The 24,087-nt window shown below is 37.5% G+C and overlaps 1 protein-coding gene across 1 annotated transcript; it reads right to left on the minus strand.

The window, feature by feature from the left end:
• Positions 1–241: 241 nt before the first annotated feature.
• Positions 242–23,829, minus strand: LOC310740900 (ubiquitin carboxyl-terminal hydrolase 32-like). The gene is made up of 34 exons (XM_083568078.1): positions 22,862–23,829; positions 20,374–20,501; positions 17,819–17,924; positions 17,606–17,724; positions 17,358–17,517; positions 16,718–16,849; positions 15,992–16,099; positions 15,741–15,856; positions 15,523–15,585; positions 15,336–15,419; positions 14,759–14,820; positions 14,518–14,620; positions 14,026–14,209; positions 13,765–13,928; positions 13,079–13,219; positions 12,499–12,616; positions 12,093–12,247; positions 11,347–11,428; positions 11,167–11,241; positions 10,945–11,083; positions 8,315–8,420; positions 7,886–8,059; positions 6,796–6,970; positions 6,493–6,644; positions 6,297–6,408; positions 5,888–6,096; positions 5,531–5,715; positions 4,783–4,869; positions 4,407–4,527; positions 3,892–4,083; positions 3,520–3,757; positions 2,729–3,123; positions 2,441–2,533; positions 242–1,853 (listed from the first exon to the last, which is right to left on the minus strand). Exons 1-34 carry the CDS (start codon positions 22,917–22,919, stop codon positions 1,680–1,682), a joined length of 4,710 nt encoding a protein of 1,569 aa, XP_083424204.1. The 5' UTR covers positions 22,920–23,829; the 3' UTR covers positions 242–1,679.
• Between the last annotated feature and the right edge of the window lie 258 nt (positions 23,830–24,087).

Consider the following 24,087-nt stretch of genomic DNA (forward strand, 5'->3'; position numbering starts at 1 on the left):
TCAAATACATCTAATGACTGGCTTTGTTTTCTTCTGGAGTATTTCTCCATTTTTCTCCAAAATACAATAAAAATCATGCACGGTTACTTCTAAAAAAAAAAAAAAAAATTATAATAAAAATAATATAAAAAGATCCAAATCCATCACATCATATACACATTACTGCTGACTGCTGGTCGCCTGAATCGAGTCAGATTATGTTGGGATCCTCTACTCGTCCTTACATCCACTCCAACACTGCTTTAATTCGTACTAAATGTTTAATATTTTATATTCAGGTACATGTACTTGAAAAAAAAAAAAGGCTATGTACAATTTGCCAAATGATTTGATTTTGGACACATTATGCATTAAATTAAATCACATTTAGTGTAAAATAAATGAAAATAAGCTTTTTTTGTATTTTTAAAAGATCGTTTCAGTAGTAGATTAAAACAATAAAATGACGATCTCAGAAGAGAAAGTATAAATCATGATTAAAATCATACAATCGGCACCCTCATGCAGTTTAGCGCTGAACTTAACACATGAGACATTTAAAGACACAGAAGACACAGAAGACACAGAAGAAGGATTAAACAGGGCTGGGGATTTTCACATCCTGGGTTATATTTAATACTATTGCGACAAGCTTGACTAATCCAACTTCTTTAGTTAAATATGTCAAATAGTGGCACGATGTAACAAAACCAAAAACAATACTATCTGTACTTGTTGAACTCGCACATCTTAAATGTCTCTGAACAGAGGGAATAGTAGAACAGGGATCCACTTTGTGAAATGCTTTATATTTAGCAATAAACAGTTGACAAGTGGAAGAGTTGAATTTCTTCCCTTTTTTTTTTTTTTTTTTAAAGCTACAAATAAATAAAGTGCTCAGACACTTCCTCTGTGGCATGCTAATACAATTTACAATTCGGTCATCCTGTGCAAAGACAACATTGACAACACAATGGCACAAAAGTGTACTACAGAAATGATCAACGAATCGGGTTGGCACAGAGAAAACGGGTCGTGTCACAAAAAGAATTTTTTTTTAAGGTTTATGTCATACGCTACGATGACACGGTGTAAACAAGTGTGGAATGACATTCGACATGTGCAACACAGTTGGAACATAAAGATTGCAACTTATAGCATATAAAAGTGCATTACATTATTATCAACTTAAAACAAAGGGAAAGAACCTTCAGGTCTTTCTTTAAAAGAAATTGAAAGAAATTAAACATCATAATTACATTTAAAAAAAAAATCCCAAATGAACAGGACAGCAATTAAGATATTCTTTAAAAAAATAAAAATAAAAATCGTACTTTGCAAAGTATTTTTGACATGATGCCATCAAAAGCATAACAATAAATAGACAAATACCAACTGCACATCAATGTGGATGAGTATCTTTTGTCACATATGTTTCGTACAGTACGTGACCGGCACTTACTAATGAATTCTGCACATAAAAAAAACAAACACAAGTTAACACAAAGAAATGAAAAACACAGAGTGAGACAAACTGCTAAGAGCACAGACATTTTCTCGAATTGTCAGACAGTGCGAGCCAAAAAGAACTTGACAGTACCACAGTTTGGCGCTAAAAAAAAAAAAAAAAAAAAAACTCTCAATCTGAGACAATGGATCATTTTGAATGTGTTTCTCGGACACTAGTGAGCGCACGGGCGTCACTGAAGAACACAGTATTTCTTGTAGTCTGTTTCAAAATCCTCGTCCATGCTGCTGGTGTCGGCCATCTTTTTCCCGTCAGTCTTTGGCATGAACAGAGAGTAATCCACTCCCTGCTGCTCGTAGAAGAGAATGTATGCGGAATCGGTGTCGATCTCTTCCGGAGTGACCTCCTGCACAAACAATGTAAATATGTGAAAGATTGTGAGATAAGGGTGCTCGAAATGTCTGGAAACTTTCCATGGGAATTATGGGAATTTTCGAAATATTCCAAGTTGGAAACTTATCAGGAATTTATGGAAATGTATGGGAAAAAATTAGAAATATAAACATTTTGCTTAATATGATGACATGCATGCGAACTAATACAGATTTTTAAAAATGGCATTTTCTAATTGATTTAATGAATTTTGCTGCACGATAGCTTACAGATATGATCTGTGTCATGTTACAGAGGAATGCACAATATATCTAGCGGGTGTGGCCTCAGTAGCCCTGCAGTAAGTGTGCTGTGATTGATAACGGTGCAGTGCAGAAATTCAACTGAAATTACATTAAATCTGGTTGTTTTAACCAAAATTATTCTTCAAGATTTTTTTTTTTCCAACTACATTTAGTTAATGGCTAACCTGCAATTTTGTCAATTCCCAGTTTATTTCCATTCAATCCTATTAATTCCCATGGAAAGTTTCCAGTCTTGAAAGTTCCTGGAATTGTGCAAACCTAGTGACATGTGTGAGGCTCTAGTAAGGATGTTTACCTTGCAGCTGCTGTCGTTGTAACAGTACCATTTGTCATTGGGGTTTTTGGCATACGTGACATAATGGCCTCCTCCGAGGATCCCTGAGTGACACTGCGAACGTAGGAACAGTTCTCAAATATACTGACAGGTAGGTGTGGACTGAAGCATGCCAAGATGATAAATCAATAAGATGTAGGTATTTTTTTTTTTTACACTTGAATTCAAAAAAAAAAAAACTCTGTACCTTGTGTAACCCTTTACTATTGCACACTAGTTTTGGACTCAGGACTATGTTTAGAAACTCACCGATGTTGCATACAGGTCATAAATGGGCTCCAGATACATTCTGTCTCTTTGGTCGTGCGAGGCCTCCATGTCTATGCTGTCCTCCGTGCAGCCGTTGCTCTCAAGTTCTGAAACCGTCGTAGCGTTGTCACAGTCCCTGACTGGCTCGTCCCCCAGGGCGGAGTCCAGGCCTGTAGCTTCAGCTTCGTTCTGGTTTTCGGCCTTGCCGTGCTCCAGTTCCAATGGACTTTCTCTGCCGCTGTCCAGGCTCTCCCTACTGAGAGACGGCTGCAGATGGGAGTCTTGCCGGGGTGCCCTCTTTTGCCCCTGCTTGCCCATGTCGCCTTTAGGGCTGCTGATGGGACTGCTGCCTCGACTAAGAGAGGAAGACAGCAACCTACCAGAGCTCAGGGAATCTGCGGATCACACACAGAATATTTTAAACAATCAATGAATTGGTGATTGAAAATCAACCAATTTCTGAATGTTAATTCGAATATATTTGTATAAAATTATTGCAGGCACTGATATTTTTTTCCCCATGAATATAAAATATATAATGGATAATTGTATGCTGTTTTATATGTATATAAGCACTCTTGCTGTTGAGTGTTTGATAAAAAAAAAGATCCATAATGTGAAACTTTTCACATTAAATATAATTTAATCATTTGATAATAATAATTTCCCAAATATTTTTTCCAATAAAAACAATAACCCTTTTTATATCTCACTGTTTTCATTCTCAGCCCTGTAGTTTAGTTTGGGGAAAAAAAACACTAATTTGTTTACTGTGACGGCTGAGAACTGACCTTTAATAGCATTAATGTTGAGTGATGTGGGAGCTAAGGGAGGATCTCCAAAATGTAACCCGTGCTCCTGTTCAGAAAGCTCTTCCCCCAAGCCACCTCTCCACCCCTGCGGAGTGTAGTCTACTTCCCGAGGGGTCAAAAATGCACTTGGGTCAAAGTTATCCCTGGGAAACCGCACAATCTTCTGAGATTTAATCCAGCGATTGTTGACAAACTGGAACCGCTTCAAATGAACAATCTGCACCAGGGGAAACAAAAAAAACGGGGTACTGTTCCAACAAAAGTGCAATATACGTATATAAAGTCACAAACGTCTGCATTTAAACAGAGATTGCATTGCTGAGTGATCTGGAAAAAATAATCTATTGATACCAGAATTGGTGGAAGTCTCCAGATGTCCAGTTTCTTGGTGGCTAATCGGTGGGTCTTGCATTTGGAGCAGTAGTAGAGCTCATTTTCCCCTAGCTCCTCCTCGGTCGTGAAGGCTCTCAGGCAACTGTCTAGACTGATTGGCTCAGCCTGGGCACGACGACTTTGCTCCACACTCACATGCTCTTCCACCAGCTGAAAAATACACAAAAAAATGACTTTTAATTAAGAAACACTTTATTACTCTAGAACTGGGTAGTGACTGAATGCTGCCTAACTTTTACTATGTCTATGTTCCTGTTTTAGCAAATATTGTACTGTCTTGGACATTATGGAGTTGTGTGTAGTCCAACTTATTTCTTTTGAGTCTTGTTTAGTTACTTTGTGGTTTATATTCTGCACCAAATGCATACAGTTGAAATGACAATAAATCCACCTGACTTTGATCAACGTGAGGAATAGCTGTCTAGGTCTCCTCATTTACCCTGTTTTGGACTGTTATTCATACTGTAGCTTACCCTCTCTTGGGATGTCTGGTAGCGGAGGTGCAATGCAGTAGGGTCCCAATCAACAGCGATGCAAGCATTGCCTACTATAGCTCTTTCATCATTACACTCTATAATACATCCTCTGCAGAACCTGAGGATAAGAAAAGATGATCAATCTTTCACATATGACACTTTAATTCAACCACTAATATTCGGTGAACTAAATAAAATAAAACATTATCAATCCCGAAGGAAAATCCTGTGCCAGAGACTGCTCCAATATTAACTAGTATTAGACATTATAGTTCTAAATAATATTGCACACGATCATATAAAAGATATTAAACATGACAAATTACTGCACATGATATAATATTGTAAAAGATATAATAGCCTTCGCTCTTACTTGTACCACGGACACCAGGCACAAGAGTTCCCATCTCCTTGTACAACACGCAGGGTGAAAGGGTAGTGGTAGCCCAGACTGTCATCACTATAGTAAAAAAACACAACAATAAAGTAAGAGATTATTGGACACATGTAATTGTTTTAGATCCATATTCCATATGTTTCAAATATATTTCAAATGTACTTAAGGGTTAGAATTAAGATCAGTAAAGGCGAGATACAGTAAATGTAAAGGCACTAAGCGTGTAAATGTGATTTGATATGGCTGCAAAATTGGTCTGAGATTGCCATTTCCTAAGGATGTAGTTTAGCAAACGTCATCTGGGTGCAACCTAAAGCCTACTAGATGCGTTGAATTTCTTTTTTTTGCATGGTTTTGTTGCATGTGATATGAGCAGGGTTGCCAGATCTACATGGAATCTACAAATAACAGCGGAATGGTCAATGGTTTTTCTGAACAGTTGTTTTAACATTTTTTGTCACAACAAATATCTATAAGAAAAATAGGAACAATAAGATTTTGGCAACGCTGCTTTGAACAACATGCATGATCCCACTTTGCACCTAATTGTGTCTGAAGGGAACAGGAAATCACACTTCCCCTTTCATCATATTGTGTGCATAACGTGAATGTGAATGCAAACAAATTGCAACCAGGAACACGGTGTTATCCTTCTCATAAAATGTCCACTGCTTTCCATCAAATCCCAACATAATCCATTCTCTCATAGAGCTAAGACACTAACCAGTCCTGCGCATGGTTGCTCGATTCTTGAGGGGGCAGAGGACTGGCCAATCTGGAAACTTGTGTCCACACTGTGTTGTACAAGTCACGACCACATGTGTCTGCTGTGCAGGGAACAATTAGTGGCATGCCAAACAGGCTGGGTCTGTTTTTCTGAGAGGACAAGAAGTATAATTCGGCACGCATCTAGGGGGGGAAAAAAACGAAACGTAATTTACAAGAGAAATTATGCTTAAAAGAAAGTAGTTAAAAAAAAATATATAATAAAAAATACATTATATAATCTGATAAAGGCTATGCATTCAGTAATGTTTTTCTATTTAGCAATTTTTATGACATTTTAACAATCAGCTCTCACCATTTTCCGATGGATGGCGATGATGTACCCAGTAAAAGGGCTGGCAGGGTTTAACATGAGGTGGCCATTAGGGAGGCCGTTGGCAGGGCTGCCTTCTGTGCTACAGGGCACCACGGTATTTGGCATGCCCTTAGGAATTATGTCAAGCCTCAGCGATGTACCCCTGGAGACAGCCGTGCTGGGAGCGTTTGAAATTATCGGAGGGTCCTCTATAAAAGTTAAAACCATTAAGAAAGGACATCTAACATACATGCAATCAAATACAAGTATAACCTACTGAAAAAAAAGCACAGTAATGAACTTATCAGCTGCGACTATAGCGCATCGGATCAGTTTAAACACCTTAAAAAGGCCTTATATTAATGAAGCCGAGAGTGATCACTGAAATTTATATTGCCCATGAATTCACCTGCTTCTTTTGGTGAGGAGTCTGGCGAAGGTGTAGAGGGCAGCGGGATTTCAAAAGCACACAGGAAGCCACTGACAGCACGGCGCACTTTCTGATTATCTAATGGAAAGTTCTGTAAGAGAAACACTTAGTCACGATGACACATAAACAGCACAGCTTTCAGGAAATCGGATGGTTGCAGAATTATAATTAGCACCTTAATACAAGACAAATGGATCTCCACCAGGAGGATCTGTTCTGGTCTCAGATGGCATAATTCACTTAGCAGGCTCTTCAAGCCAGAGTATTTCTCATCCACATTGAGTCTAAGCCCGTACCTCACTGGCGTTGAGCCATCGAGCCTTATAACTGCAAGGAGACACACAAACACAACCTGTTTTGGGCAAAACAAACGTCGACGCATACAAAACCTTGCACGACACGCCATTTAAATGAATCTTAAGAATATTGTGCAAATGTTAAAACAACACTGACGCCATCATCTTGTCACTTGACATACCTATGATCTCGAGGTGCATGAAGTTGTCCATTGGCAGAGGAAGGGAAAGGAAATTAAAAGGGTCGAAGCGAGCACTAACATGGCCACAGGTTTTGCACTTGACCTGAGACCTAAGCTGACCGTGGAACAGGTCCACCACAATGGACCGGTTTCTTCTCAAATGGTTCTCCCATGCCTGATATGACACAGTAAAAAAACGGATCTTAGATCACCAAAGATTCACAATTTAGCATATTTATATTCTTACCAACCATTAATTATGAGGAACCTGTTATTTATAATTAATTTCTAAATAAAGTAAAACGAGTTATTGCAGGTCCACTGTGGCTTCTCATTTACGCAATTTAACGCAAATATGATTCGTAGTTACAGTATATGGATTCTTTAGCGTTTTATGTCCAGTACTGACAATTCTGAAAGCACTGACAATTCCACATACTGAATGAAAGAAGGATGGAGAACAAATCTTTAAAAAAAATTTCTATATTAAATAAATGAAAAATACACTTCTGTATTACCCAAATTGGGTCTGACCAATTGAAACAATATTTAAATTTGACCATTTATTTAATCAATTTAATTTGTGACAATTTAATCAATTACTCAATTTAACCAACATAATAAAAAGTGTATTGCATTTATTTGATTTATTCGATTTTATTTTTAGATATTTATTTTTATAAAATTTTCTAAAAAATTATTTTATATATTATTTAACAAAGCAGCCATTTTATTTTAAATTGTTTTTAAAATGTAAACTGTTGTTCAAAAATATTATTAATAATAAACTGTAAAAAAACAACAACATTATAATAATAACAGAAAACGACAAGCAATTTTATGTTTTGCATTTCTTCGCCCTAACTGTACTGAGAGCAAAAGACAAATTAAAGTAAGATCTGCATCCCTATATCTCCATCAAGTGTCTATAAGTATCTCAAAATCATCTAAATCGCAAAACTAAAACCCATTTACCACGTTCCGTCCAATCATCTATTCAATACGCTAAACCTGGGCACTAGACTGAAATGTAAATGAGTCATATTGTTTTTGTTTTTGTCCCCCCCTGGAAGACAATAAAACGGCTAACCTCAGAGGCAACTTCCCAGTCAGGTCTTCCATCACTGTCCTTCAGCTCGACATAGGGTTTATCATGGACACGGTTGAGATCTTCATGAAGGCCATCAAGCAGAAATGCCAGCAATTCTTGAGAATCTTGCTGTTGGAAGCCATCAAAGCGTGGAGCATACTTTGCTATAGTCCACTAAAGGTACAGAAAATAATTAGAAAACAAGCACAATAAATGTGTAAATACGGAGGTGTTTATTTGAAATGCCATTGAAATCTAAAATCATCTTGTGAACATCATTACTATATTACATCACTATATGTACTTTTAGGGACAGACGTTACAAATAATATCATTTAAATGAATAAAAGCCTTTAAAACACATTCCCTACTGGCCTTCAAAATAAAGGTTACAACATGTTTTTTTTTTTTTTTTTTTTTTACATGTACCCTGAGTTTCAATGGAGCAATACTTTTCTGTGCACCACTCCACAGTTCCTGGATGAGATCACCGTAGCATTTTGCCATGTGTCCTCGCATCCCAATAGGATTAGTTCTGCAAGAAAGTTCAAAATTGTTGGCCTACAACTTCATACAGATTTCCTCAAATAAAATGTAACCAATTAAATTAACATATGCAAATTAAGTAATTAGGGTAATTAAGTCAGTATGAGAGAATTGTACTCAAAGCACAAAATTTTAATTTTAGCTCTAATAGAAGATACCCAATTTTGTATGGACAAGTATCCAAGTTTCATTTCTATAGTATTGTCCCATATATATATATATATATATATATATATATATATATATATATATATATATATATATATACAGTGAGGAAAATAAGTATTTGAACACCCTGCTATTTTGCAAGTTCTCCCACTTAGAAATCATGGAGGGGTCTGAAATTGTCATCGTAGGTGCATGTCCTCTGTGAGAGACATAATCTAAAAAAAAAAATCCAGAAATCACAATGTATGATTTTTAAACTATTTATTTGTATGATACAGCTGCAATAAGTATTTGAACACCTGAGAAAGTCAATGTTAATATTTGGTACAGTAGCATTTGTTTGACGTCAAACGTTTCCTGTAGGTTTTCACCAGGTTTGCACACACTGCAGGAGGGATTTTGGCCCACTCCTCCACACAGATCTTCTCTAGATCAGTCAGGTTTCTGGCCTGTCGCTGAGAAACACAGAGTTTGAGCTCCCTCCAAAGATTCTCTATTGGGTTTAGGTCTGGAGACTGGCTAGGCCACACCAGAACCTTGATATGTTTCCCACAGAGCCACTCCTTGGTTATCCTGGCTGTGTGCTTCAGGTCATTGTCATGTTGGAAGACCCAGCCTCGACCCATCTTCAATGCTCTAACTGAGGGAAGGAGGTTGTTCCCCAAAATCTCGCAATACACGGCCCCGGTCATCCTCTCCTTAATACAGTGCAGTCGCTCTGTCCCATGTGCAGAAAAACACCCCCAAAGCATAATACTACCACCCCCATGCTTCACAGTAGGGATGGTGTTCTTGGGATGGTACTAATCATTCTTCTTTCTCCAAACACATTTAGTGGAATTATGACCCAAAAGTTCTATTTTGGTCGCATCTGACCACATGACTTTCTCACATGACTCCTCTGGATCATCCAAATGGTCATTGGCAAACTTAAGACGTGCCTGGACATATGCTGGTTTAAGCAGGGGAACCTTCCGTGCCATGCATGATTTCAAACCATGACGTCTTAGTGTATTACCAACAGTAACCTTGGAAACGGTGGTCCCAGCTCTTTTCAGGTCATTGACCAGCTCCTCCCATGTAGTTCTGGGCTGATTTCTCACCTTCCTTAGGATCATTGAGACCCCACGAGGTGAGATCTTGCATGGAGCCCCAGTCCGAGGGAGATTGACAGTCATGTTAAGCTTCTTCCATTTTCTAATGATTGCTCCAACAGTGGACCTTTTTTCACCAAGCTGCTTGGCAATTTCCCCGTAGCCCTTTCCAGCCTTGTGGAGGTGTACAATTTTGTCTCTAGTGTCTTTGGACAGCTCTTTGGTCTTGGCCATGTTAGTAGTTGGATTCTTACTGATTGTATGGGGTGGACAGGGGTCTTTATGCAGCTAACGACCTCAAACAGGTGCATCTAATTTAGGATAATAAATGTAGTGGAGGTGGACATTTTAAAGGCAGACTAACAGGTCTTTAAGTGTCAGAATTCTAGCTGATAGACAGGTGTTCAAATACTTATTTGCAGCTGCATCATACAAATAAAAAGTATAAAAACCATATATTGTGATTTCTGGATTTTTTTTTTTTAGATTATGTCTCTCACAGTGGACATGCACCTACGATGACAATTTCAGACCCCTCCATGATTTCTAAGTGGGAGAACTTGCAAAATAGCAGGATGTTCAAATACTTATTTTCCTCACTGTATATATATATATATATATATATATATATATATATATATATATATATATATATATATATATATATATATATATATATATATATATATATATAGTGTGTGTGTGTGTGTGTGTGTGTGTGTGTGTGTGTGTGCGTGTGTGTATTGGAGACAACTCTGTGTAGCTGAGGATGGGTCCACATTGACAGCCTAAAGGTCCATGGAGTTACTTAACAACTCAAGAACATAGAATGGCTTAGGACTGCAGTTTGCATGAACAGTTCTGCACTGAAGACCTCATTACTGAACAGCACACTGCAACAATGATGGAACTATAATGACTGGACATTCAGTGATGCCCAGATGAGGGATGGGTTCCCTTTGGAGTCTGGTTCCCGTCAAGGTTTTCTCCTCATGCCACTTGCCACTGTCACCACTGGCTATCTCATTAGTGATAAACGTATAGGTACTAACAAATCCATATTACTTTAAAGGTGCTTTGGGACAATGTCCACTGTTAAAAGAATTTAATTAAATTCTGGATGCACAAATCCATTTGAATTACTAGATTTCACTATTATTATTCAATAATTTCACCCATTTTACATGAAACAATAAAATCAAAAGATAATTTTTTCTCATTCATATCCACACCAGGAGAGCAAACACACACCTGTTTAGTTCATAAAGGTGACACCCGGCTGTAAAGTATTCCGTGAGCGGTTTAGTGTTGCTCACGCACTGAATGCTGGAGTTCATAAAGCACGTGTTGCCGAGGTTACTGAGTCCCGTGGCCCCTTTCTCAGTGGGCACTGCAGAAAGAAACAGATGTGTGTAAATCTTGAACATAAACATGAAGCCCTAAAGAACCCTTTTTGACATAATTCCTCCTGACCTTTGTGTCTGTTCATTCTGTTGCTGTTGGCTAAAAATGACATCTCCTCAGGCCAGCTCATGTCTTTGTTACGCACTATAAAACACAAGCACGCGTAGATAGAAGATGAAGAAATGCTCTTCATTGATAAATACTATACAGTATTAAGAAACCGATCATAACATAACAGTCGATAACCACCTTCAATAACCATGTACTGTTCATCGGGGATCTTCAGCGCTTCCAGTGAATGATCCTCGTCGTCAAGAAGAGTCAAGTAATTCTGTAACGGGGGACAGATTACACTCGTTTGTACAGATTTGTACAGTGTGTCTCGAAAGTAAAAGGGAAGCAGCAATCACTATCATTTTATTGCCATTAGATGTCACTGATCAGGATTTCGTTTAATCTCATTACTTATCATCACTATTATTCAGTGAGATATCCTGGGGAGGAATGTCACTAAAAAAAGATTCATTATTAATGTGTCTAAATACAATCTGCACGTACGTACATTAAGCAACTTAAATGAGAAATCTCAGACACTTCTATATCCCCTGCGAGATACAGCAGATTTTTTTGGGACATTCTGTTATTGAACTGATATAAACATAAGAAGAGTGAATGCTGAAATATGGTTGGAGGCTGATTTATGTAATGCTTAAAAACACAAGACTGTACGATTTGTGACTAAAATTTATAAACGAATAACATTTTGAAGTAAAAACTGTCTTACATTATATTGACATTAAATTCTTCTGTGGCATTATGGAAAATCTCATAGTATAAAAGGATGAATTAAATTCATATCACATTTTATCCGCTAATTTAACTTTGCACATGCATTAGAAAGTGTTTGTGGGTGTGTGTGTGTGTGTGTGTGTGTGTGTGTGTGTGTGTGCGTGTGTGCGTGTGTGTGTGTGTGCGTGTGTGCGTGTGTCCGTTACCTCGTTCATGTAAAGCCACAGTCTCATGTCCTCTTCTTTAATCCGGAGCCTCTGAGACAGATACTCGTGAATGTCCTTTATCGTTCCCACTCGGCTGAAGCAGCCAGTGTAGGCCAGCACCCGCTTCAGAGGGGTCGTAGGAGATGGCATGTTACCTACAAGAGATAGCATGTGTATCAGAAGGTCACAGGGCAAGCACAAAATGTTATAATTTGACCCAGATGACCTTAAAAAGAAGCATTTTAATGAAGCTAAGTAATCAGTGAACGTGATATAGCAGGGCATAAAGACTGCAGGTTTGCAATTACGACTTTTTATTAGGCAATATCAGTAAAGGGAACATCTGCCAGGTTCTACCTAACGATTGCACTGTTACAAATTGTTAGCCTCATGTGTTAATTCTTACCTATATTCATCCAGCCATTATACTGTGGTGTGCGTGCTGGAGGCTGCTGCCTCAGAAACAGAAGGTGTCTGGGAAAGAGTTCTAACTCAGCTTTCTCCATATCCCTCGACCTGATCACCTACACATCATGGGTACAATGTTAAATAGTTATTACCACCGCATTTTTTTTTTTTACTCGTAGGAAATTCCTTGAGGACAAGATTTTATTTTTGGAGGGGATAGCCATAGAAAACAGTTTTTATCCAGACAATAGGTTTTTGCTGATTAATAAAGATTATTAAATTATAAAATCTGATAAACAAACCCATTTTCTGTCACAATGCAATAAAACCATCTGATAAATTGTGATTTATGATTATTAGATAAGTATTTTGCTGAATTATAGTGAAAACATTATTATTTTGCACCTCGAGGTCAGTAAAATGTAAATATCTAGGAGCACGGAGAACTGCTCCTGAAGGTCAGAATGGACCTGATGTACTCTAAATACAAGCAACTGCATTGTTCAGATGTTTTTGGAGATGAGATTAAAAAACATCCATTAACACTAATGATGACTGATGAAGAAGGTGATACATACCGGCCGGGGCAGGCTGAGGTTTGCTCCATACCAGTGGTAAAGAGCTCTCCATACTGGCTCAGGTACAACTTCAAAGTCTTGGCCCAGGTGGAGTCTGGAAGATCGTCTCAACAATGCACCTTCCATTGTTAATGTGGGAGCCTAGTAAAGGTGGGGGAAAATAAAGTCACTCCTAATTAGGGTTGCAAATGGTTGGAAAAATTCCAGCAAATTTCTTGAAACTTTTCATGGTAACTTCATCTGGGGAATTTTGGAAATATTCCAAGTTGGAAATTTACCAGGAATTAATAGGAATTTATTCGAAATTTTAAGAAATGTAAACGTATTAAAAAAATTCCAGGTGCATCTATATGCAGTAGTTCTGCAGTAAGTGTGCTGTGTGTATGTGATTGTTGAATGTGCAGAGTAGAAATTCAACTGAAACTGCATTAAATCTGGTTGTTTCAATCCTGCAAGATTTTTCCAACTACATTAAAATTCTCAGTTATAGGCTAACCTGAAATTGTGTAAATTCCTAGTTTATTCCTATAATTCCCATATATTCCCTTTAATTCCCATGGAAAATTTTAGTCCCAAAAATTACTAGAATTTTGCCACCGTATTCCTAATACAAGCAGAAATTCAGTACAATACAGGACAAAAAAAAACGTAAGTGATAGTGTTAAACAGCACTGTTTAATGCTTACTTTAAGAGGCTCTGAGGTCACCAGTGGCTGGTTGTCTATAGCACCTGGCCTGAGAGCTGTCACATTCCCATCAGCCCCAGGGAAACTCTGGCTGTCTACCTCAGAGGAATCGGTCTGTCGGGAGAAGCAGATATCGGTGGCAGTTGAGCTGGAATGGAGGAGACCTAGACAAAAAAAGAGGCATGTCTGTAAAAAAACTTCGACATCACCCTTATCCAGAGTCAATTTTTGATGGGTTTTTTTTTTTATGTGAATACTGACTGCCACTTGTTGTTTCAGACGCTTCAGAGGCACTAGAGACGTTGTCAGAGAATTTCTCTTCTGGGGAAGAGTGAGAGCTTGCTGTGCCCTCACCCTGACCTCCTTGTTCCATCCCTGCAGATGAGGTAAGAGTTCTTCTGCTAGGAAATACTGTGGGCTGTTCCACCACTATCAACTTGTTGTTCTATAAATAAAATAAGAAAACGAGCTGCTAGGTTTTCAGCATTCAATACGCCAGTGTAAAACTAATCTCTATCCACTGCATCTGTTGCAAATCAACAACTATCACAGAGAAATAATTTCAACAAATTTTTTAACACAAAAAAAAGCCCAAAATGAAAGGCTTCTAAGGAGACAGAAATCAGGCTCGAAACTTTGTTGCTAAATTCTTTTACCAATTGACTTTTTTTTTATATCCTGAACATGTATTTTGTATGCAAACAGCAAACAATAAATCAGTCTGAAATACAACCCACTATGTGTTAAGCTTACGTATTTGACGTAGTCCTTCCACTGCTGCCACCACTGTGTAGCTATAAGAAACCAGTAATCTCCAGGCTGGAGGCCATGCCGACTTTCTCTCTCCAACCAACCCCTGAACACAGAAATGCAAACTACTAATTAGTGCAGGTTTTGAACTGACTGAAAACTGAGTTTCAGTCAACTAAGGAATTCAACTAGGGAATTCGAAGTATTGGGAAATGAATAGCAAAAAGTAAAGTCTTATATGAACCTGATGATCTGTCCTTCCTCCTCAGGAGTGGCAGGCCGCAGTCCAAGAACAATATGACATACCTAAAGGAAGTCATGGGGCGAAAAATAACTATAGAGGTATGTCTTAAATGTTGAAAGAAAAACAGTGGAACATTTTTTTCAATCTTGTAAAGCAGGTCTGGGCAAAACGATGAGATAATATAGATAGTTTTTGCCACAAGTTTAAAATTTTGATGATCTAATTTTTTTTTTCCACTGAAAGATTTCCTTATGTTAAAAAAAAAAGAAAAGCATTTAATATTTTTAAAGATTATGTACAGAACAACTAACATTAGTATTTCACTGTACGTTTAACTGTCTGGCTTACATTTGATTGTATCCAGAAAGATTTCTAACAAACATTAACTGACAATATTAATACTATAGAAATGGAACTTAGAATTGTTGCTCTCCACAAAGATGCCGAGGCTATCACTAACTTTTTTTTAATTGGTGCATGATGCATATTATATATTATACATTATATGCCTTTAAGAACTGTGATACGACATTTTTGCCATATCTCCAAACCCTGATGCACAGTTGTTCACTCATACCTGGAAAAGGAGGTTGAGAAACTCGGCAGCGAGTGCACTCTGAACGCTCCATATCTGATAGTCTTCGAGTGTCAAATGGCCCTTCTATATATAATCGAAGCAAAGAGAAGCTGTAACCTTACGCTTGGATGGGTATCAATTTCATCAAAATATATGCTGAACTCAACCGAAAATGGAAATGTTATACCTTGGTAGTGTCATGTATTTTGAGAATGTTTTCAACAATATTAGGCACGCTTGACTGCAATTCCTGCAAGAGAAAAAAAAATGAAATGAATGAACAAAGCCATAATCATTTTGATTCATTTTCGAATTAAATTCGAAGGCATCTACTTTAAGGCATTAAGAGGATTTCTCAATATACAGTATAGCGTACAGTATAGCGGCCTATGCCAGGTGACTTACAGGGATGGAGTCAGTACGATTGTCTCTCCAGACCTCCAGCAGTGCAACAACCATCTCGTGAATTTCTTCTCGGCAGAGAACCCCGTCACGGTCAGCATCAAATACTTTAAAACAAACTGAACAAAACAAAACATGGACATAAGCATCATCAGTCCAGTTAATATCTATGTGCATTATACTGCAAGTAATATATCTTGAAATGTACCGAGAAAAAATTGTGTACAAAGAATTGGTCCTCGACCTGTACTTACATTTCTGTCTTTCGGCAAGAGGTCCCCTGCAGCAGGCCGACAACCCGCAGGAAATCTCTTTAAAATCGATGTGATTGTCTCTGTTCTCATCAAACGCATGAAACAAACCTGTTCGAATGATCGCAAAAACACGAGTCACATTTTCAGCTGAACTATTAATACACTGACCTGCAAACAATGCTAAAGACCGCTCAAATAAAATATTGATGACACGGTTCCCACAATTTCACGAACACCAGATTCAAGGACTTTCAAGGACGTTTTAAAGCACCATTTATTAAGTGTCATGAAAGACCACTTAAAGTACATAACATTTCACTTATACTTAGCATTTACATTAAAGATTTCAGAGTATGTTTTGAAAGTGTAGGTTTCATAAATTTTGACAGTTTTGAGCAGCCATGTTCAAAGAAATCTAATTAAATACGTTGAAGACAGCAAGTCTCGCGGCTCAAATGTCCGAATCCTGCCCACTACGAAACCGACAGAAATCACGATTTCACTAAGTTTAGCTATCTGGCTAGCATTTAATTGTATCCAGACTGACTCCTAACAAACATTTACTGACTACTAAACTACCACTCTACTAAACAAAATTGATTTCAAATTTACGCACTTTCAAAGACCTAAATTTGTTTTCAAGTCCTTTCCATTGAATCCATGTGTCAAGTACTTTCAAGAAATGTGGGAACCCTGTGATGAATAAAAGTGTAAAGAGGTGCAGACCTTCACTAATGAATGGATGAATAGGAGGGGACACCAATGGGACAAATGTCTCCAAGTCAAAGCGTCCAGTCCTTGACTGAGCTTTCAGCAACCAGTATCGCTTCTCCAGGTCGATGATATCGGATTCTTCCACTGAATCACATAAAACATCCGTCGTTTAATGTTTGAGTTTTTTTTCCCTGGTATGACTCAGCCATTAAGATCATATCGTTGTAGAAAATTGTTTGATTACACAATATACAACATTTTAAATCTATTTCAAACAATCTGTGAGAAGGCAGTAATCGAAACTTTTTGCGCTTTTAAAATTTCGCTCAAGCAACAAAACAACTCGAAAGAGAGCGAAAGACTCGAAAACCTTTTTTTTTTCTTTTCTTCTAAATGAAACATGAACTTTAGATAAACTTTGTGAATGCTACTTTGCTCCTATCAATGAGTTCACCACAAAAATGTTTTCCACTTGTCAATGAAAGATAAAGCATTTGAAATGTCACAGTCTGGGTAAAGACATACTTTAGATCTATATGACTGAACTTTAAGAAATGTTTTAAGAATCCGAGTATAAATGCAAAATATAAATCATTTGTATTTTATTTTACTTAAACAGTTGAGTATGCAAATAAAAAAATAAAACACTCACAGTGTGTGACCCCGGCTAGTGTCTGGTAGAAGGTGGGGGTGTCACTGTCATCAGTCAGAGTCACACACACCCCACTGGACAGGAGCCACCGAGAGAAGGTAAAAGCGTCCTTGTTTTGAAGCAGCCAGGTCTTAAACTTCTCATAATTGACCTTTTCGGCCTGCCAGAGATCAGATCAAGACGACAAACAATGAATCCGTGCAACTTGCAGCAGAATAATACTGAACGCATCAACTCATCTGGCTGACCTCTGAAAAACACTTCCTCAGAGATGGATGAACTTCTCCATCCACAGCTTGTAGCATGGCTTCGATGTCCTCCAGTGTAGCGTAGCTGCCCGATTCGCTGGCGAACAAACTGAAAATGTCTGCAAGAGATTTAAAACAACAACAAGGCTTTATCTCTGTTTGTCGGTCTGTGTTCCTGCTGAGAATGCTCATCACTTTTCGAATCTCACTCACATCTCGCCTTTTCTTCATCGCGTCCTCGTGTGAGCAGCACCAAGCCGACTATAAGGTTGTTAAAATGCAGACCTTTCGATGTGCCACCAAATGAACTGTAGATCACCTGAAATAAATATTTTGTCTGTTAAGGTAGTGCTAGACAAATAATAGTAAAAAAAATAAATAAATAATAATAATAATAAATAAAAAAAAAAAAGACCATCATTAGGATTTAGCAAAACAATTTAATGGGAATTATGTAACTAAACATTCTACATACTCAGGTTTTCATATTTATACCTTGTGCCAGATAAAACATAAAAAATATACAAACTAATTCGTATTACAACTGTAGAAAATGTGAAATTCAAGTAAGCTGCAGTATTTAGTGACAACATTAGCAACTGAAAAGCTCACCGGTCCTGTGAGAGCAGCTAAAATTAAATCAGCTTTAAACAGGTCAGCTTTCACAAAATCATCCTCTTTACGGATTTAACAAAATATTTTTTTAATTTACCCTGAAATATCAGTTGCAACGTCTTTTCTAACATCTTCATTCATTTCAAATCTTTTATTAAACTTGTTTTCTTGCATGATGGCTTTTTGCACACACCATTTAACAAGACTGTAAATTGATTATACAGAGACTTCATTTTGTTTGACATCAATTTAAAGTCATGTGAATAATGCTGCATTTGACTAAAGGTCACAACTTGACCACCGACGCAACAGAATTCGGAAGCAATCTTGAACCTTGGTAGCAGTTAGCTGGATAGATTGTCGCTAACAAAAGACAAGCAGAAAGATATCCATGGTTTACCTACTGTGAAGCACAAAGGTCAAAAATTACAACATTTTGAGGTGAAACACATGAAGGTTTGATCTGCCAGTCAGATGATTCTTCACTCAAGTTCACTCCAATGCACTTACAGTGGAGACCAAAATCTGAGACAGGAAATCTGGGTTTTTTCTTTATGTGTATATATTACATAAAACCTACGCAAAAACAGAGCGTCTTTGTCACAAATGGTCTCAGACCTTTGAAGACCACTATGTAACATATCTCAGTAAAATACAAGCATGAATCCTGCACAGGAAGAGGAAGTGGTCATGTGCTTCAGCTTCGTAAGAACTGAGACACTCATTTGCAGGAACATAGGAACAAATGATATATACTGAAACTGTTGGTCAGAATCAATGGAGATAAAAAAAAATAAAAAATAAAATAAAAATAAAAAATCCAAGCACAAAAGAGCATTTTATACCTCGGGTCGATTATGTAAAGAAGTTTTCATATTTGCTTATCATACAGGTCACCAGTGAGGAAATAAAAACACGCCCCGTCAAAAATCAGGGATAATGCCTAAAAAAAACAAAATGTAGTCCCTAAACAATTAAACAGTCTGTCTGAAGCATATTACAGTATTGTTACACTTTATAAGATCAAATAAGATAAGAAAAGATATACCTTTATTCGTCCCACAGTGGGGAAATTTAATTTAATAAGAAATGTGCAAATATATATATAAAATTATAATTATAAAATATAAAAATAATTATTGAGCATATCATTTATATATAATAAATATATTGATATTAATGATTGTATTGAGCAAATAATTTATATACAATTTATTAATAATTTATACATTATAAATACATTTTACAAACGATAAATGATAAACCATGTTTCTAATAACAGGCCTGTAGTCTTTCAGCCATTTTGGAGGTATTTTATAAAGTGTACCAGTCCCTTTTTCAGCAAAACACCTCCACATCATGATGCTGGCACCACCATGCTTCACAGTTATGATGGTGTTCTTTGGATTCAAAGAAGCCTAGCACATTTTTTTCTTCAGGCATAGCCCTGATTATTTTGGCAGGACAGTTCAATGGGTGTTTCATCCAAATTTCTTAAAATTAAAAGTCAGCTGCAAATTTCCGTCAGCTTTTTTTAAATCCTGTCTTAGACTAGAAACATTTTTGTGCAGCAGTCTTTCACGCCATTGCAATACAAGATTATATTAAAAGTTCTAATGAACTTGCGGAAGAAACACGCCATTTTAATTGGCTATCAAATTGTTGCCTCATCAATTTTGTATTGTGGCCAAGAAGTGCAAAACAATATGAATAAGTCATAAAACACAACAGAAGAGGAAAAAAAAGGTACCAATGACTGGCTGAGACAACTGTCACTCAACATATACAGGAGGTAAGAAACAGTGTATCTAACTTTGCTATACATGATACATGTGTAGAGTAAAAAAATAAATAAAAGTTTACATTCACACACGAAGTAACTTTCTACTGCTGCACTTCCTGTATATCTTGAGTGACAGACGCCTCTTCCAATCCGAGGGAAGAGCAGACCGTTAAGCGCTCGTGATCACTGTACAGATGCTCGGCGTGCGTTTCCGAGCGAGAAAATCTTTCTAATGAAAACTGTCACAGCCAATTATCACACGCTGAAACATGCAGAGGCGCATTCCACGTGCCCAGCACATAAACAGGTTGTATTTAAGCACCCTGAGAAATCATTTCATAACCCCTGCAGAGATTCAGGGTTGTCCTACCTCAGAGATATTGAGAGGAACCATGTCCCCCAGCACTTCCTTGAAGAAGCATTGCTGACTCATATAGCATGACAGGCCACAGGTTCTCCTGAAGGCATCCCTCAGTCTTTTCAGCTCGACATCAGTGACTAAAAGGTGAAGAATAAAGCAATGAGAGAAACTGGTGCAACCAGACATGGTACAAAATGAGGTTCATGGAATAGTTATGATTAAGTATCTATTTAAACACCAGGCTGCTGGTGTACAAACAGCTTTGCACACTTCTCTAATCTAACCAGGTGTGGAGAACACACATTTTAAATTTCCGTAAAAGGGCTGAAAACCTGTGATTTGATTTCATTTGCTTCTAGAAAAAATAAATCAGAGTGCTGGCATGAAGAAAGTCACTTACAGATCAGCCAATAGCGTTCGAGATAAGCGACACACCCACACAAACTTAACAGTAGGCTAGTAATCTATCTACGGATAAATAATAATAATAATAAAAAAAAAAAGGTTACACGGTTGCCTTTGACTTTTTAATGGGGAAGTCATGCCAAAAGTCGAGATGCTGAGTCTTTTGGCAGCGCAGCATCAAGGGCTTATTAAATGGCACATAAAATGCTATTACATACTATTATCAACTTAGTAAGTGAATTGAAAAAAACTCCCTCGATAAATGCATGTGTGTTGATCAAACAAAATCAGGCGAACCGAGTTTGCTGTAAACAAACTGCTAATGTAGAACGTGACACTATGGGGGTGGGCCATATAGAAGCTGTTAAGTGGATGAAAACAAGACGAGTACATTTGGATGAATCATGCAAAAAAAAAATTCTCGGCCATGTTCCCCTGAAATTTAAATGAGAATATTTCCAAAGCTTTTTTTTTCTATAGTTCTGTACATTATGTATAATGATAACTGTATATAATTGTAAATTCATAGTCTATTCTAGTTTAGATCGGATCAGATCGATAGATCTTTCTTACTATACATGCTTAGCAGCTTCCGCACATTTTCTGTCTCCAGCTTCTATATTTATTTGCTGTCCATATATTAAGATATTTCTCTGCACATGTCAGTTTGAACAATACAACTGGCTATTCTGGTAAAGGTTAAACTGTATTTCACATTGCTGTGAACCTGTAATGGGCAATAGAAGGAAGGTTATATCTATCTATCTTTCAATCTATCAATCTATCTAGTTATCCATTAACCAATCAATCTATCTATCCGCCAGTCTAGGAATCAATCAGTCCGTCTGTCTGTCTGTCTTTGTCTATCTATCTATCTATCTATCTATCTATCTATCTATCTATCTATCTATCTAGGAATCAATCAGTATGTCTGTCTGTCTATCTATCTGTCTATCTATCTATCTATCTATCTATCTATCTATCTATCTATCTATCTATCTATCTATCTAGATATCTATCTGCCAGTCTAGCAATCAATCAGTCCATCTGTCTGTCTAGCAATCTGTTTGTCTGCCTGTCTGCATTTATGGCATTTGGTAGATGTCCTTATCCAGAGCAACCTACAACTGAGCAGGGGAGGGTTTTAGGGCCTTGCTCAAGGGCTCAACAGGGGCAGCTTGGTGATGGTGGGATTTGAACCTGTGACCAACCAATCCAAAGTCCAATGCCTTAGCCACTGAGCTACCACCTCCTATCTATCTATCTATCTATCTATCTATCTATCTATCTATCTATCTATCTATCTATCTATCTATCTATCTATCTATCAGTCTAGCAATCACTCAGTCCATCTGTCTGTCAATCTACCTGTCTGTCTGTCAGTCTAGCAATCACTCAGTCCGTCTATCTGTCTGTCTGTCTGTCTACTAATCACACCCATGTAGCTCGCAGGGACTTACACCCATCAGTATTGAACCTGCTGCTCGTGGCTTGGAAATATTTCCCGTAACGGCAAAGCAACTAAATCTGATGTGAACGTGTTTACACTCGAAGGAAAGCGTGTCGGCCTGTCCTGATTTCACATTCACATTCACACGGATAGGAGTTGCGCAATGAGCGAAGCTGCAAATACTCCACACACACACACACACACACACACACACACGCGCTAACTAACATAACGGATGCGGTGAAAAGGGGGCAATGCCACGGAGAGAAATAAAACAAAATACAATCAAATAAGATCAAATACACCTTGCCCTATGTGTTGACTTATGCTTAGCTGCTGTTGTGTGTGTGTGTGTGTGTGTGTGTGTGTGTGTGTGTGTGTGTGTAAACAGCGTCCGCAGCTCAATGACAGCTGTGTAGACTCTGAGGATTATTCACAATCAGGTGTCTTTCAGTGAATAAAGAGACAATAAACCGCTTTATTTGTGTATTTCAATGCGAACTGCAGTCTGGGGTGAAATGCACAAGCTAGCATTGATAATGACAGATGACTAGCGAGCTAATTTGATGCTAATACACATCAACCTGCAGCTAGTTAGCAGCTAGCAAGCTATATACACATACACACACTGCAACACCTCACCTCTTTTTACTGCCTCGTCGTAGGAAAGGAAACCAATCCTGGATTCTTTTGCCCCCATGTTTATGTCAAGAAAACGGCAAAAACACCACCGTATATCATACTATAACTGATCATGGAGCTCTCTCTCTCTCTCTCTCTCTCTCTCTCTCTCTCTCTCCCAGTGCCTCTGTGCCCCTATTCTCTCCGCTATCTCCTGACGCGTGACGCGCACCGCGTGCTCAGTCCCAATCCGTGACGTAATTCCTACCCTAGTGCACTACTTAGGCAATACATTTAACACGTCCACTGCCTAAATAAGTGCACTAGCCGTGCAGAGCAATGGTTTTTGGAATGCAGCATCAATCGCTCAGCTTCCGCATTGGAGTCTGAGCTCCTGGATTGGCCTGGTCATTATCCCAGGACTGTTTCTCCACTGATTATTCCTATAAAACTCTATACAAATTAGTTAAATTAAAGTAAATTTGTTTTACAACTTAAATAAATTTTGGTTTTTTTGTTCCATAATTATTAAATCATAATTGGAAAGTGGAAAGTATCAATTGACATGCCAAGTGATCATTTTTACAATACTATAATCACAACGATCAAATATTTATCCACCAGGATTTAATCATAATCAAGTCATCCAAACAAAATCATAATTATGAAAGATTGAGCTATGATTTTAACATGCTACAACAAAATATTATTCACAAACAATAAAGACATGCAACCAGACATAAGCATAATAAATCGTAATTATCAAATAGCAAGTGATCGTTTCAAAATACTTCATCACAATCTTCATCAGGGTGAAATATTCACAAACTATTAAGTGGTCCAATTAAAGACATAATTATGAAACATCACGTTATTATTTTAAAATACTTCATCACAAACCGGGTTCTTAAAAAAGTAGACCTGTGATTTGTGAAAATAAGAGAATGGTAATATTAATGATAAATGGATTCTGCCGCTGGAAATTTCAGAATGAATAAAAAACGTTATTGCACGAATAAATAGCCAAAATGCTACTGTATACATTAGAAAAGAGCCTAATATTTCAGTTATTGATTTATTTTTTTTTATTTTTTTAAGTGCTGCAAAAAGAAGTTTGGAAATCCCATAATAAATAACAATCACAATAAATCATGGAATCGTATATCATTGGTGATGGCTGATTGAAATATTTAATGGGACGCCAACCTCCAATATCCATCAGTGGCTTGACAATAAAACTATTAGGA

Source organism: Silurus aristotelis, assembly GCF_946808225.1.
Source record: "Silurus aristotelis genome assembly, chromosome: 18".
NCBI lineage: Eukaryota > Metazoa > Chordata > Actinopteri > Siluriformes > Siluridae > Silurus > Silurus aristotelis.

Coding starts and splice junctions, on each gene's coding strand:
- LOC310740900 (XM_083568078.1), bottom strand. CDS start 22,919: ATGGGGGCAAAAGAATCCAGGATTGGTTTCCTTTCCTACGACGAGGCA. Junction 15,420..15,522: donor AAATACATGACACTACCAAG/GTATAACATTTC, acceptor GATTATATATAG/AAGGGCCATTTGACACTCGA. Junction 14,821..15,335: donor TTCTCAACCTCCTTTTCCAG/GTATGAGTGAAC, acceptor GACTTCCTTTAG/GTATGTCATATTGTTCTTGG.